Here is a 16,081-nt window from a genome sequence, read left to right as displayed (position 1 = left end):
AATGCTCCCATGTTCACCCCAGAATCCTCATTGGGGCTCCCCCGCTGTGGCAGTGTGAAGCAAGAATCTGATCTCATCCTCAGCTCACCACCAGCAAATGCCCTCTGTCCTCTCAACAGCCCCAGGTCTGATATCTGTGGCTCCAACCAGCTGTGTGGAAGGGGGCAGGTCCCTCCCCTTGGAATATCTAAGGCTCTGCCTTCTATTAGGGATGATGTCCAGGTCGAGTTGGTACTCAGGGGCTCTTTTTCAGAATTTTATATTTCTAGAACCTCCATCTACCTAATTTTTCCAGCTTTCTTGTCCCAGGAAAGGTCTGGGGCAACCGCAGTAGCACCCCAAGCTTGCCTGGGCTCTCAGGAGGAGGTGACACTTAGCCAGGATGAATAGGGATCCAGTTCAGATTTGGTCTCCATGGCAACAAAGGCCCACCAGACGCCAGCCCAACATTCCCACCCTTCATTCGTTTCTGCTCCCTCCATACCCAGCTCATTGGTCGTCAAGCGTTTTCCCTGCCACACCTTGGCCCACAATGTTCCCCTTACCTGGGCTGCCCTCCCAACTCCTCCCACCCCATCCGAGGAGAGCTGCCCAGTGGCACAGAGGAGAGGGCAGGCTCTGAGGCCAGGCAGAAAGCTGTGGATTAGAATCTGACTTGACCACTTTCTAAACTGTGTGACTTGGACCATGTTCTTTAATCTCCCTGAAAACAGAAATGGTAACACATCCTTAACATCTCTGTTAACATCCTTCCCTAGGTTCCTGTGAGGATTAAATAAAACCTCTGAGCAGCAGAGCCTGGTGACTGGGGAGTGCTCAATGAATAGTTACTATTACCATTAGCGCAGTGCGGGGCACGCAGTGGGCATTCGGTTGATAGTAGCCCTTGTGTCACAGCCACACTCTGGACCACGAGTCCTCTCCCTCTCCTCGACCCAACTGTCCAGAAGTGAGGATCCAAACCTCCATCCAGCATCTTCCCTGTCAGCACGGCCCCAGCCTCTTGTCCCAGCTTCTTCTGTCCCCTGCTGCCCCTGCTTCAGCCGCTCTGAACCCCTCACCCAGTTCCCTGCATACTTAACCTGAGCCTGTCCTGAGCCCCCTTTCTGCCTAAAGCACCCCGTTTCCTATAGGGATTCCCAGCAGGCCACCAAGGCAGAGCCCTTAGCCCCTCCAGTGAAGTCTGTCTCACTTCTCACTTTTCTAGCCACCCGTGAGACCAGCTTCACAACTCCTGATGACTCTCTGATCCTAGCACACAGGAAGCCATGCTGTCGTTCAGTAATTGGTCTGTCGTTCAGTTACTGGGGAGGGAACCAGGCAGGGAACCAGGTCTGTGTCCCCAGATAACACTTGGCAAGGAGTCTAGTCCCCAGTGGGTATCCGCAGATGTCGGTCCCAGCCTGCCGCCCACCCAGCACTCACTCGGGGGCTGGAGGCACTGCACGCATGCGGGACACGCGGATTTGTGAGGGCAGCTGAGCAGCAGGTTTATAGGGGAACCCAGGGCAGCAGTGGCGGGGTGATTATCTAGAACTGGGTTGGCAGGCTCAGGGCACAGCCAGCCTAAGCTGGGGGTCAGGGACCTATGGCCTCTTCATTCCCCCAGGGGCACAGTGTAGGCGGCATGATGGGGGATGCCCCTAGAAGGGCCGGGGTAATAGGGCTGGGCCTCCCTCCAAAGCCCAGGACAGAGCTGGTGCTGAGAGCCTCATCATTCTGTCCGGGGTGGGGGTCCAGGGACCCCCTCTGGAGCCCAAGTTAGGAGGGGAAGGGCACCGCCCACCCATCGCGTCCATCTGGCGTGGCGATGAGCCAGCAGGTAGGGTCTCACATGCAGAGCTCCCTGGAGGTGGGGGACCCAGGCGGGCAGGCAGGCGCGGCAGCAAGGGGCCCGGGGGAGCCTAGTCCAGCGGCCCCTGGAAAATGAGGCGGACGCAGCCATGCTCGCCCGTGAGCCAGGCCCCACAAAAGGGGCAGGCGGCGTGGAACGCGTGGGTGCCATGGGGCAGTGGCGTCTGAGCCCAGTAGCGGGCAGTCTTCTCAGAGCAGACGTGGCCGCAGGGTGCAAAGGCGTGGCTGGGCGGCCCGGGGTCCAGGCAGAGGCCGGCCTCCTGGCCGAGCCACAGGGGCACGTAGGGCCCCACGAGGCGGCAGAGGGGACACTCGCGCTCCTGCGGGCCCCGCTCTCGCCGGCAGCCCCAGCCGTGGTAGCCGTGGACATGGCCGCAGCGGACGTACACCCAGGGCTGCTGCTTGTCGGGTGCCGTGCGGCCGCGCGCTGGGCTGGGGAAGGCCAGGGTGCTGAGGCCCACCGGACACTGGGGCCGCGCCGCGTTCGCCTCCTGCCGCTGGGCCTCCAGCTGCTTCAGCGTGGGCGCCCGCAGCAGCCCGGCCGGTGTGCGCCACAGCAGCGTGGCCCCGCACAGGTCGATGAGGGAGCCGTCCTGCAACACGTTGGACTCGTTTTCCACCTGCAGGGGCAGCAGAGGGGCCTTCGTGCCCAAGGGGCTCCTGAACCCCCAGCCATCCGGCCGCCATCATCCCAGTCAAGCCACCCATCCATTCCCCTGAACCTCCCTGGAGGGAGCACCCTGGACCCCTGTGGGGCTAGCTGGGGCAGAGAAGGGGAAGGGCTGGGGCACAGGAGGGGGTGGCCTGGGGCAGAGGAGGGGAAGGGCTGGGGCAGAGGACCAGAGGAGGCTGAGAAGCCCCACGGGCCAGCAGGAAAAGTGGTCCTGGGGAAGCACCATCCCCCAAAAGCCAAAACCCCCAAAACTAGCAGGGGCTTTCAGTGGTTAGGGCTCTGCACTTCCACTGCTGCAGGCGTAGGTTCAATCCCTGATTCTTCTAAATCTTCTAAGATTTGATCTTATCTTCCAAGCCAGGCAGCAAGGCCAGAAAAAAATAATCCCAGGCAGGCACCATGCCTTACTCTCATTGGAACCTGCGCCTTGGTCACTTCATCTGTCAAATCAGAAAGCCTGGACTCTGGACTGGGTCTTTCCTGGTGGCCCAGTGGTTAAGACTCTGTGCTTCCCTTGAAGGGTGTTCGAGCCCTGATCGGGGAACTAAGATCCCACATGCCACATACTGGCCAAAAACAAGGCCTGGACCAAAATGGAAGTTTTCTAAAACATTTTCTCAAGCTCATCTTCCCTAATGGCAGAGACCAGAATCTCCTGTGTCCAAAACACCAGGGACTTAGCCCAAAGCCTAAGGGCTGAGGTTAAAGGCAAGGACTCTAGCGCTAGATAGTCTGGGCATGAATTCTGGCCTCAGTGTTTACTATCTCTGTGTCTCTGGTCAAGTAACGTATCCTCTCTGGGTCTTAATTTCCTTGTCCTCAAGGTGGGTTTTACTTCCCTGTGTAGCAAGTGGGTCTCATGAATCAGTGCGAGAACTTGGAACAGTGCCTGGGACCTAGTAGGTGCTCAGTAGCAGGTACCAGTGAGAGGCTCACAAGCCTAATTTTACAAAATAACGTTTCCCCAGATCTCCCAGTGGAACTGAGGCCCTGGGAAGATAAGCCATGCTTTTCCTCGAGGCTCGGCATCTCCTTGCCCCACGTGCTCACACCTAGGAAAACCTCTATGTGGCCCCTTTGAGGATCGTGGCCATGTGACGTTGGGCAAGCCCCATCTCTCTCTAGGACTCTCCCAGCTCCCAACATTAGGTTCCCCATCACCTGTGTTAGCACTACCCCAAGGCCCTTTTCTGCTGGGAAAGAATAAAGCTAAACTTGCCTCAACGTGACAGACACGTTAAAAACCACCAACACTTCAGGCTATAAACTGCTCACTAACGGGCCAAGTGTCACCCTCATAAGAGACTGTGAGTTTCAGCTGCTGACATCCTCAGAAGCGTGTGGAGCTGTACCAGGTGCTGTGCGTGCTACTTCACATCACTCCGTGGACCTCTGGCAGTATGTGGGCTATACCTGGAGATGCTGATCTGGTCCCCTCTGTGGGGCAAATGGGTGTGCCCCCACATGGAGCCTGTTGGGGGCTGCCCCATGCAGCAGGACTGGAGATCACCTCCTGGCTTGGGCAGGGGGCAGGGCAGATCGGGAGGGCCCCGGGAAGGACGAGGGTATGGGGAGGAGGGTGGACAGGCCACCTACCAGCTTCCCCCGCTGCTGTGCCGAGCGGCTGTCCCTCAGAGTATACACATTCCCACAGACCGAGATCTCCCGCCAGACACCCGGGGCTGAGTCCTCAGAGAAGCCGCCTGCTGGGTGCATCACCAGGACCCCGTTGGTGGTTAAGCCGTCCATCAGCCCGTCGGGGGTCCGCCATTTGGCTGCCCGCTCCTGGGACCACACGTGGGATCAGATCACATCCCTGAGTGGCCCCCAGCAGGCCTCGAGCCAGGAGTGCTGCCCCTCTACCCTGGAGCCCAGAGGTGGCCCAGAGAGGACTGAAACTGGCACTGTATGACCTTGGGCATCATTTGAACTCCCTGAGCCTCACTTTGCTCATCTGTTAAGTAGGGGTGCTGATCCCCGCACAGGTTGTGGTTATGATTACTGCAGGCTGGTCATCACCCCTGGAAGCTGCCCCTCCCCAGCCTACCCCTGGGCTCACTCTCAGATGCAGCGCTGGTCCCTGCCTGGGGGTGCTCACTCACTCCAAGGAAGATGTTGCTGGAGGCATCGAAGCCAGCGGCATAGATGCGGGCGGTATAGGGTGGCCGGCGGTCACAGAGGATGCGGCAGGCATAGCGGGAGATGGTGCTCTGGGCAGAGGGGCCCTCGGCAGCCCCTCCCCCGGGGGACGTGTCTGTCACCACGAAGTCAATCATGTTCTCCGTGGAGCGGCCAATCTGTGAGGGAGGGGAGGCAAGCACAGGAATGGTGTGTGCAGAGGTCAGCGCCAAGGGCTTCCCACCCCAGGGCTCCCGGAAGCTGTTCTGTGGGCAGGGTGACCAAACGATAGGGAGATAACGCCACCCCAGTTCCCCAGGCGTCCACATCCAATCACTGGTGTTTGGGTTTCTCTTTCTCTGTCTCCCCCCCAGTTCTGGGAACCGCCCCACTCAATTAAAAAACTAGCTGATCTGCAGGATTTCCCTGGTGGTCCAGCGGCTAAGTGGTCCAGTCCTCCACGCTCCCCAGTGCAAGAGGCCTGGCTTTGATCCCTGGTCAGGGAATTTGATCCCTCATGCTGCAACTAAGACCTGGCACATCCAAATAAATAATTAAAAAAAAAAAAACTAGTTGATTTGCAGATACAGTGAAAGGGTAACTGAGTCTGGGAAGGCTCAAGTAGTAGAAAATACTGAATTTGGAGTAAGTATTTACTATATATCATGTTAAGCAGTTCGTGTGCAGATCTCAGTTAACCTTCCCAGTGATGCCATGCGGTGGGACTGTAATGAGCCCCACTTTACAGATGAGGAAACCAAGGCCCAGAGAGGTTAAGGGACTCTTGCCCAAAGTCGTCCAGCTACTAACTGACAGAACTGGGAGCAGAGGCCAAGCAGTAGGACTCTCACACCACACTCTGAACCCCTAAACTGTACATCTCCCATAGCCTGGGAGTCCAGGCTTGGGTGTGAATCTTGATCCAGCCACTGACTTGCTGTGTGAGTGGGAAGTCAACAGCCCTCCCTCCTGCTTCCTCGTCTGAAGAGTGGTCCGCTGCACGGAGGACTCCAAGCACCTGCCCCCCGGCCTTCGGTCCGCCAGCCTGCCCCCGGGACACCTGCAGAGCTGAGCGTCCAGGCTGGCGGCCCAGCGGCCAGCAGGCTTGCGGGGGCCCCTGAGCCTACCTGGAACATATCCGTGTCACCGTCGTGAGTGTACTCGACTATGACCGAGTGGCTCCGGGACAGTGTGTAGGAGATGCTGTGCTGGCCACGGTTGCTCAGTGCCTGGGGACAGAAAGGAGAAGTCATTTCTCCGGGGATGGAGCCAGGAGAAGCGTGAGCTTCTGTGACAGAAGCTGGAGCCTGACATCCAGCAGCCACTCCCAAGGAAGGGGCGGTTCCACCGCTTACAGAGGGCGAACCTCTGCAGCCAGCCCTTGACACAGGTTAGCTTATTTGATCCCCGTGTGCACGGTCATCGCTCAGTCATGTCCCCGACTCTTCGCGACCCCATGAACCGTAGACCGCCAGGCTCCTCTGTCCATGGGATTTCCCAGGCAAGAATACTGGAGTAGGTTGCCATTTCCTTCTCCAGGGGATCTTCCCAACCCAGGGATCGAACCTGCCTCTTCTGTGTCTCCTGCATTGCTGGCAGACTCTTTACCACTGAGCCATTGGAAGAGCCCCTATTTATCCCTACAGCTTCCCAAAGGAGGCATGGTTATCATTCCCATTTTACTGTTGAAGGAACTGCATCTCAGAGAAGAGAAGAAATGGGTCAGATGTCAAATGACTGGAAACAGCAGAGCCCAAATTACAATGCCAAACCTCTGACGCCAAAGGGTTTGCCTTTGTCATCGTGGTGTGCTTGTCACGTCCCCTCCCAGAGCCTTGGCCGCCTCAACTGATGTTGACCACTTCTCCCCAAGGGATGGGATCTAGTGGTCCAGGAAATACTTTGCAAGCTACGACGTAACTGCGAGGAGTCTAGCACCAGCCCCATGCTTGGTTTCCCAGGGTCGTGAGGGAAGACACGTGGGTTCCCCTGCTCTGGCGGGGCTGTGGGCAGGTAGCACTGGGAAAACTGCACTCGGGTCTGCTAGGACAAGCTGCTTGCCTTGGAGACGAGCGGCGTTGAGATGTGGTGAATGACGTCTGGCTTCACTCCATTGGCGTGTGGCCGGCGACTCAGTGCCAGGCGGCTTCGGCGGCGGCCCTTGTCCCCACTTGCCAGACACCCATTGTAGCTGTGGATGAGGGGGTTAAGAAGAAAAGGTTGCAGGCAGAGAGCAACAGCAGGTGAGGGCCCTGAGAGACTAGGAGGAACCACCAACTTCTGGGCAGGTCCTGCCTTAATAAACAAGCCCTAGAACTACCAGCTAGAAGACCCTATTCTATCAAATCGGTCCCTTGGAGAAGTGAGGTGGGGCGGGGGTGGTGGTCAGAAGATCTTCAAAAGGGTTTTCATTCAATTAACCAGTGTTTTCTGGACTCCTGGACCATGCCTGGTCAGGCACTAGTGCTGGGGTGGTACAGGTGACATACCACAGGTTAGTCCTGTGCCCTAAGTTGTTTGAGGAACCTGGATGCCACCTGCCCTGACCCAGGCACAAGCCAAGTGTGTCCCAGGCCTAGAGACAGGAGAAAGGAATTCTGACCCCAGGAGCAGGCTTCGAAGAGAGGGGACACCTATACCAGGCCTTGAAGAACTAGAAAAGAGTCACCTTTAGCAAACTGTCATTTATTAGATCACAAGTACTACTGGAAACCAGAAAGGAAGAAAGAAAAATAGACCCACAAAGCCACTATCTCTACATATCCATACACATCAAATTTCTTCCTTTCCAGCCTTGTCCAGATTGTAGAAGGCAAAGATCGGGTGAGTCATAACCTTGATCGCTGCCATGAACTGGAGACTCCTGTGTTCCTGGCACTTCACATTATTAATTACCTAATGGAATCTGTATGATGTCCTGCCAGGCAAGTATCTTTCTACCTTTCTTCTCATTTTATGAATGAGGCAAATTGGGGCTCAGGGAGGTAAAATGACTTGCCTGAGGTCCCAGGCTAGGAAGTGGGAAAAGTCTAGATTTGACCTCTCATCTGTCTGACTTCAGGCTCTTTTGCAGAAGATTCTCAGTAAGGAGGGCTTACCCTTACCCTGAGCAAAGGCCCTGTGGCAGGCAGGGTTTGAGTGATGACTTAGGTGGGAGAGTGCAGTCGGGGAAATTGAACTTGGTGGGAGGGCCCTGAACACCAGGAAGGGCATTCTGAACTTTATTCCATAAGCACTGGGGAGCCACAGCAGGTTTGGCAGCAAGAAGTGACAAGGATGAATAGCTGCCAAATACAGCCAAGGACCACTTGAATCAGAATCTTCTCTGGACCCACAGAGGGAGATTCTGATTCTGTAGGTTTGGGATGCACTTGTCAGTGGGTAATTTTCAATGTGCTCTCCGGGTGGCTGTGATGTCCAGCTGGCGTGGGGCTTCACTGCTCCGTGGAGAACAGATGGCTCTCAAGAGGGCCTGTCGCCTTAGGTCTGAGCTCTCCCTCATCAGTGGCCTCATTCCCAGGTGTGATTCCAGCTCTCCCTTGGGACATGAAGCAGTTGCTTTCTTTGGGGGTGGGGGTGGGGAGCGGGCAGTGCCACGTGACTTGTACGATCTTAGTTCTCCAACCAAGGATCAAACCCTGGGCCCTCAGCAGTGAAATCGTGGAGTCCTAACCACTGGACCGCCAGGGACTTCCCAAGTGGTTGCTTTCCTAATGCAAGCACCCCTGAGAGGGGCATCACTTTTGCGCTTGTAAGCTCTTCCCACATATGGGGGTTAGGGCAGTTCAGGACACGGGCTGAGGGTTCAGACGGACCTGACTTAAATCCGGGCTCTTCTGCTTATCAGAAAACCTCTGTGCATGCTGTCACCTCAGTCATGTTCGACTCTGTGTGACCCTGTGGACTGCAGCTTGCCAGGCGCCTCTGTCCCTGGGATTCTCCAGGCAAGAATACTGGAGTGGGTTGTCACGCCCTCCTCCAGGAGATCTTCCCGACCCAGGGATCGGACCCGCATCTCTTATGTCTCCCGCATTGGCAGGCGGGTTCTTTACCACTAGTGCCACCTGGGAAGCCCTCTAACCTCTGTAAAATGGGGCTAATTTTTTCAGGATCTACCTCACAAGTTCATTATGAGAGCTAAATGAGATAAAGCATTTTAGGATTCTTGGCACAGTTTGGCATATATTTAATACGCCCTCGATAAATGTTATCTATGATTATTATTACTAAAAAATAAAAGCACATGGCATGTACATGTCAACAAACAGTAGCCATTATTATTTTTAAATAGTCATCACAGTGATAATATAGTTTATCAGATACTCTCTTCAGGGCAGAGAGAGAGGCCAAAAGGAAGTCCAGAAGGGAGGAAGGAGAGGGATCTGTGCGTGGGGCAAGCATCCTGGTCAGGCGAAGACCAGGAACGGATAAGGTCTACTCAGCCACCAGCTCACGTTGCTTCCTCTCTCCTGGCCGCACTTTCCTCATCTGTAGCACGAGGGTCAGCTGCCACTTAGTGAAAGTGCACTAAACCTCAGTAAGAAAGACCTGGGTCCAAATCCCAGCCCTGCCACTTACCAGCTGTGTGCCCTTGGGCCAGCCACTTCCCCTCTCTGAGCCTTGGTTTCCTCACCTCCTTCCTCACAGCATCTTTGTGAAGATTGAAATGAAATAATGTCCATGAAAGGGCTTGGCACAGGCCTGCCTCCCAGAACACTTGGTGTGAGAAATCACCTTAGTCGTTCCTTTCAACAACCCGCTGAGGTATTATTATCATCATCTCTATTGGTAAGTGGGGGAAATGGAGGCACAGGGAAGTTAAGCAACTTACAGAGGCAGGATTTGAACCTAACACTTTTGCTGGAGAACCAGAGTTCATCTCAGACTACTACACACACGAGGAATTTTATAAAAGGCAGCTGGTGCTTTTTTCTGTTCAGAAACTTAGATGGGCAGGGTTGTCTCCGTAATTTATGAAAAATGGGAAGATAAAATACCAATTGTGAATTGAAGTGGCTTGGTCAAATTTGTCTCTCAGCTGGGAAGGTGAGGAGGGATGAACAGCAGAAGGCTGTAAATGGGGAGAGCTGGGACCCTTGGTCTGGCTGTCCTGTGGGGTGCCTGGTGTCCCACCCCCTCAGACCAGGGAGGCTCACCCCAGAACGATCAGTTCGCCATACTTGATGGGCTCCTCCCCTGGCTGTGCATCTTCACCGGGAGAAGAGAGCACGCAAGAGCCCTGGTTCCCCGGGTGCTGAAGGTCTGAGGTTCGGGGAGACCCCACTTCAGGGTTTCCTTCCAGCACCATTCTGGGCAGAGTGGGAGAAGAGAAAAAGAGCTTTGCAGCCTCCTACCCCAAACCCCCCCTCAATGCCAGCTCCAGCCTGCTGCAGGCCACCTAGGCTAAGACCAGAGTGACCTTTCACCCACTCTGTTGCTATGGCAACCACTTCACCTCTGCCTCCCCTAAACTGTCAGCGTTGCTGGGATACCAGGGAAGGGAGATGGATGGGGTGGAACCAAGAGAGAGGAGCTGCCCAATCAGAGGGTCAGAATATTTGGCAGAGCCAGAGGGATGGCTCAACTTGGGGTGGCCAGAAGCTTCTTTTTGGCAGGACCTCTGTCTGGGATATGGTTGGAAGAAAAGCACCCCAGGAGTTGGGGGCCCCTACTGCTCATCTTACATTCAGTTCCTGGGTTTGGCTCTCAGCCCCAGGACCTCTGAGGAACCCTTCTGTCAGGTTTTTGGAATCTACCTATCCATCTTAATCTTTCTGCCCCTTTGCTGGTCTAGGCCTCTATCTGTCTATCTGTTTTCTCAATGACTCTCTGTCCCTGCCGCTGTCCTTTTCGCCACCTCTCTACCCACCCTCTTCCCCACCTCCGCCTGTCTGGCCACCTCTACCTCTCCATTCACCTGCCTCAGTCTCCCCATCTTGCCCTCACCCTGCGGACTCGGCTCTGGACCCCTCCCGGGTGCGCCCCTCTCCCTCCCTCAGGTGTCAGTCTGCAGTCCCCGGGCCGCTCAGGTCTCTGGAGGCCTGTGGGGGCGGCGCTCCCCCCTCCCGCTTGGGCTGCAGCAGAGCCCGTCTCCGCAGGAAGCCTGTTTGGAAAACATCCCCGCGCAGGAAGGACTGCGCCGGGGCAGGCCGGCACCCCGCGCCCGGGGCGGGCACAATGACAGCCTAGCGACATACGCAGACACAACCGGCGGCCCCTCCACACAAACACGCGCGCGCACGCACACAGTCCCGCACAACCGGAGCCCCGCGAGCGGTGCCCGGACGGGTGCAGAGCCCACCCTAGACTCGCGACAGCAGGCGCGATAGCGCAAACAGCCACAGGCGCCCGCCCTCGGACCGAGTACCCCCCGCCACCCTGACACTCAAACACGCCCCCAGCGTCTGTTGGGGCCCGCCCGGCGAAGCCCCCGCCCCCTCCGCCTCGGCGGGCTCACCTGGCCGCGCTCTGGCCCTCGCTTGGCGCTGCTCCCTCTGCTCCTCGCCCTTGCTCGGCCCAGGGGCCGCTGCGGCGGGATGGGCCCGGCCGGCGGCGGCTCCGCGCTGCCTTGTCACGGGGACACCCGGGGCCGGGGAGGGGTACGAGCGCAAACAGCCACGCTCCGCCCCCTGTCTTTATGCCCCGCCCCGCGGAAGCCCCGCCCCTCTAGACTCCTCCTCTTGCGGCGAAGCTCTGCCCCAGTCGGCGGAGCCCCGCCCTTTCTCAGGAGACCACGCCCCTTACTGAGCCCCGCCGCCTGGTCCCTTGAAGCCACGCCCACCACTCTGCTTTAGGAACGCTCTCTGGCAACTTCGCGTGAGCTGGGACTCTCAGGTAGGTCTTTGAGGCCCCCTTCTCCAGTTCGGGTTCCCCAGACCCCGCCCTTGTTTCTGGAGACTCCCGGGTTCTCTTTGAGACCCTGGCGCCCCCTCCCTCATCGCAGTCTAGCACCTTGCTCCCCTGGGCTGGAGGCCCCTTTCCGCTGCTTAGGCCAGGGACTCTGCACCTCCTGCCCGAGACCCCGCCTTCCAGTTGAGGAAACTGCGGAATTAGAGGAGAGAGGCTGGGGCGGGAAGGAGAGAGAGAATGGAAATCCTAGAGGAGACAGAGGTACGGATGTGCATCAGAAGGGAGGCAGAGGAAAGCCGCTGCGTTTGATCTGTCTTCCAGCCCAGCTGGACTACTTTCTGGGCGACTGCCGGCTGGCTCTGGGCTCCCTCCGGCGTCCAAGAATGCCTCCCGCCCGCCCGCCAGCTTGCGCACACCACCGGAGATGCCGCAAACGGGATGGAGACCCCTCCGGGCCTGGGCTTGGCAAGAGATCTCATCTGTTAGGCTGTGGCAGGTGCTATGGGCTGTGCTTTGAACAAAATAAGCCCTTTGATTCTTGGGAGACAGGCACTGTAATCACCCATTTTGCAGATGAGAAAACAAGAGATTTAGGCATCTGACTTGGTCATGGTTATTTTCCCTGAAAGGGATCAAAAGTGGATTTCAGCTGTGTGACTCCAGTCTGGACTCATAGCTTCTATATACCTTGTTGCTATGACTCGGGACCACAGGATGGCAAGAGGGCACTCAGAGGTACAGAGCAGGAGAGACCCAGAAATGCATCAGGTAAGATCCCTACAGCTCATTATCTCTTGGCCTGTTTGGAACTGTAACTGTTAGGGAAATTAAAATGGAGGAAGTCTTGCTCAGGCTTCAGAAGCAGGAGAACAGGCCTCTGACTGATACCATGCAGGGCCTTTGGGGCTTCTGGGCACAAGGCCTTTGTGCCTCCCATTGCTTTGATTATAGGGAACAGCATTTATTCAGCCTCCAGACTTTTCCTGAGTTCCAATGGCAGATTCAAGCAATTGTTGATTAGGGAAGTGAAGGGATGTGAAACCAAGGAGAAACAAGCAATCAATAGCAGCCTTGGGGCAGGTTTCCTCATCAAAGGATACGAACAACAATATCTTTGAGCTATTTTGCAGATACCGAAACACTCTCTGAGAAGTTATGGTATGCTCCCTACAAATGAGTAGACCATAGACCAGTTAAACCTGAAGGTTAACAATGCTGACGCCTACTTACCTCACCACCAACCCACCAGAAGAATGTCCAAGAGCTGATCACACCCTCTTTTACTGTAAAACTTGTCACTTGGTTTGGAGGGTGGTAGCCTGCTCTGTCCCCCTTTGCCTGGCAAAGCAATAAAGCTATCCTTTTCTAGTTCACCCAAAACTCTCTTTCTGAGATTTGATTCTGCACTGGTGTTCACAGAAGCTGAGCTTTCAGCATCATGACCTGCTTCTTACCTGCTTAGACACTGCCTAGATTCTGTGCCTGCCTGCAAACACAGGAAGTCAGGTGAGCTTTAGATAAGAAAGGGAGTGGGTCTTGGAATTTTTTAAGCCCCTGGAAATCTGGCCAACACCCTCCAGGGTCTAATGAAATCCTACCATTGGTGAAACAGCATTGTTAAAGTGAAACGAGAGCTTCATTTTTGTGCGCAAACTGATGATGATGTTACTTTGTGGCCTGGGATGATAAGCAGGAGCCCCCAAACTGCAGTTTGAAGTCTCACCTGTGGAGTGGACACACCGCCCTGGATCCTTTCTCAACTGGGACTCCAGATTCCTGTTAACAAGCGACTTCCCAGTGCAATTGAAGTCTGGGTGTGGGTTGTTGGCCCAGCTTGGTAATGTATATGCTATTGCTTCTCTCCATTGTTTCTATTTCTTTTCTTTTAATGACTGTATACTGAAATTAAGTAAAATAATCCTCTATTAAATATTGAAATTGTTTAGTGTGTAATAAGTGGTTTCTTTTGTGAAAAAAAAAAAAAAATCCCTCAAACCTAAAACTAAAGTAAAACTTTGGGCAAAACAATAACCAAGAGTTAGGGGAAGCCCAGAGGGTGGACCTTTAATTTGCATCTTTAGAGTGCATGTTTTATTGAAAAAATCAAGGAAAGCTGCACAGAGGAGGCATTCTTTGACCCCCCCACATCAAGAAAAACAAGTGAAAGTTGGCCCACACACTGTGGAGGAGCACACTTCCTCTCCCTCCCCCAACTTGTTTATGAAGCTGCCAATCTTAAAGACTCCTCCTGGGTTTTACCACATCCACACACCCCACTAACTCCTCCATCTAAAAATAGTCTAAGATACCAACTGCTTTGCCAACTGTTCTCGGGCTCCAGCAGCCAGATGAAACAAGAAAGCAGCTGACAGCACACCCTTTGAGGACGAAAGCACCCACTAATCAAAGAAAGTCCCTGAGCAGGCTGGACTGCTGGGCTCCTGGCAGCAGGTCGTACAAATCCTGCACCACAGGATTGCTCCCATCCCTGCTTCCCTACCTGCATACCAGGTACACATATCTGCAATAGGCCATGGCGACAATGGGACAGTCTTACTCCCCTTTGCACTCCCAGCTTCCAGTACATTCCCTGCCAAAGCAGGCCCTCTGTGAACATGTACTGAATTATGATACAGCCAGGTCACCGAGCCAGACAGGTGTGGAACTGAGGTTTGACCAGAGCTCCCGTGCTACCACCTGACACCAGATGGCAGGAAGGGCTAAGAGAGGTTCAAAGGCTTTGTCCCAAGAGGCAGAGATTTTTCCTGTGGTCAAGCACTGGGCTGGGAGTTGTATGGTGGGCACAGCCAGACCAGGAGGGACCTCTGGAATCATGGGATGGGCCTGAATGCAACATTGCATTTTCCAGGATGGGCAGAGGAAGGGTGAGTTGGAACGCCACAAACAGACATAGATTCTCAAGTCCCAGCCATGGCTTCTGGCTCTAAGTCCTAGGCTCTGTGCTAAGAACTCCAGCTTCTTAATCTCTCTATGCCTCACTTCCTGTATTTATAAAATGGAAATAAATATAGTACCTACCTGAAGTGGGATAAAAATTGATAGTATTGTTTTGAAAATCTTTCCAGCCCCTCCCTTCTCTCTTCAATCTAGATCTTGACCCTACTGCTTTTTATAAGGGGACAAAGAAAAGAGAAAAATACAGCCTGTATTTTTTCTTAAAAAAGTTTTGTTTGGCTCTGCTAGGTCTTAGTTTAAGCAGGCAACTAAAATGGCTTAAGGGATCTAGTTCCCTAACCAAGGATTGCACCTAGGACCCCTGCATTGAGAACACAGAGTCTTAGCCACCAAACCATCAGGGAAGTCCTCTGCAGTTCTTCAGCTCTTGGGTTCAAGTACCCAGACATAGGCATAGTTTTGAAGAATATTTGTGCCTCTAGTGAAGAAAGCATGTTGAAAACAAATAAACAAGCCAACCAACAACAAACTCTTTCTGGCCGGAAAGATTTGGAGAGAAGAGGATAAGGAAGAGCTAAGATGCTGGGCTCTGCCTCTGAGGTCTCATTGTAGGTAAGAGGGTGGTACTAGGAAAACGATAGGCCCCTCAAATAGACTTAGGCATCCAAACCCTATTCCTTCACTGTCCAAATTTGATTGGATCAGTTTGTGGAACAATTTATGTTCTAGGACATTGTTGAAAACAGTAGAGAACTAGCTGTCAATGAGTGGAGTTTAATAGGTGGCTGTGGTCAGGGAAAGTGTCAGTCCAGGAGAGCCCAACCCAAATCACTGTCTTCCCAGGTGACTGCAGGTGGAGGTACACAAGGCTCCTCCCTGACAATTAAGGACAGAGGCTTTAAACCCAGGCAGAGGGAAGGGGTAGGGTGGGGTGGAGTCACCAAAATAATCCACACAGGGGCTTCCCTGGCAGTCCAGTGGCTAGGACTCCACACTCCTAATGCAAGGGGCCAGGTCTGATCCCTGGTCAGGGAACTAGATCCCACATCTAAGCCACAACTAAGACCTAGTATAGCCAAATAAATAAGTATTTTAGAAAAATAATCCACTCAGTCATCAAGCAAGCAAATAACAATAACAAGCTGTTGGGGTGGGGCAAGTGCCAAGTTGCCACAATGTAGTATTTTAAATCTTCAGTTTCCATCAAGAAATTGTAAATCATGCAAAGAAACAGGAATGGATGTCACAAACAAGGAAAAAAAAAACACAGGCAGATATTGTCAGGATGTGGGGAAATTGACACCCTCGTGACACCCTTGCATACTAATAGTAGGAGGGTAAAATGGTGTAGCCACTTAGGAAAACAGTCCAGCGCTGCCTCCAACAGTTAAACGATGTTGCCATGTGACCCTGCAATTCCACTCCTAGGGGAAGACCCAAGAGAAATGAAAACATATGTCTACACAAAAACTTGTACACAAATGTCTATGGCAGCATTATTTATAATAGCCAAAATGTGGACATCTCAAATGTTCAGTTGTTGAATGGATAAACAAAATGTATATCTACACAGTGGAATATTATTCAGCCATAAAAAGGAACAAAGTACAGATACATGCTACAATCTTGAAAATAATACGCTAAGTGAAAGAAGTCAGTCACAGATGACCA

At 53.9% G+C, this 16,081-nt stretch overlaps 1 protein-coding gene and 1 long non-coding RNA gene across 5 annotated transcripts; one reads left to right on the top strand and one right to left on the bottom strand.

The window, feature by feature from the left end:
* Positions 1-667: 667 nt before the first annotated feature.
* Positions 668-11,273, bottom strand: PELI3 (pellino E3 ubiquitin protein ligase family member 3). 3 transcript variants are annotated; one of them, XM_040256376.1, is made up of 8 exons: positions 11,103-11,185; positions 9,802-9,954; positions 9,224-9,295; positions 6,707-6,836; positions 5,773-5,874; positions 4,630-4,824; positions 4,124-4,312; positions 668-2,474 (listed from the first exon to the last, which is right to left on the bottom strand). In XM_040256376.1, exons 2-8 carry the CDS (start codon positions 9,951-9,953, stop codon positions 1,905-1,907), a joined length of 1,410 nt encoding a protein of 469 aa, XP_040112310.1. In that variant the 5' UTR covers position 9,954; positions 11,103-11,185; the 3' UTR covers positions 668-1,904. The 3 variants fall into 3 exon arrangements, with proteins under 3 accessions (XP_040112310.1, XP_040112308.1, XP_040112309.1); XM_040256374.1 differs by lacking the exon at positions 9,224-9,295 and having other exon boundaries at positions 11,103-11,273; XM_040256375.1 differs by lacking the exons at positions 4,124-4,312; positions 9,224-9,295 and having other exon boundaries at positions 11,103-11,213.
* Positions 11,274-11,414: 141 nt separating this feature from the next.
* LOC120874740 lies at positions 11,415-13,437 on the top strand. Of its 2 annotated transcripts, none has more exons than XR_005723691.1 (3): positions 11,415-11,479; positions 12,124-12,262; positions 12,864-13,437. It is a non-coding gene; the product is annotated as an uncharacterized LOC120874740 (long non-coding RNA). The 2 variants fall into 2 exon arrangements; XR_005723690.1 differs by having other exon boundaries at positions 12,625-13,411.
* Positions 13,438-16,081: the final 2,644 nt, after the last annotated feature.

The sequence above is a fragment of the Oryx dammah genome, unplaced genomic scaffold (assembly GCF_014754425.2).
Source record: "Oryx dammah isolate SB20612 unplaced genomic scaffold, SCBI_Odam_1.1 HiC_scaffold_15, whole genome shotgun sequence".
Classification (NCBI taxonomy): domain Eukaryota; kingdom Metazoa; phylum Chordata; class Mammalia; order Artiodactyla; family Bovidae; genus Oryx; species Oryx dammah.
The sequence above is the reverse complement of the archived record's forward strand: the minus strand, read 5'-3'. Positions and strand labels throughout refer to the sequence as shown.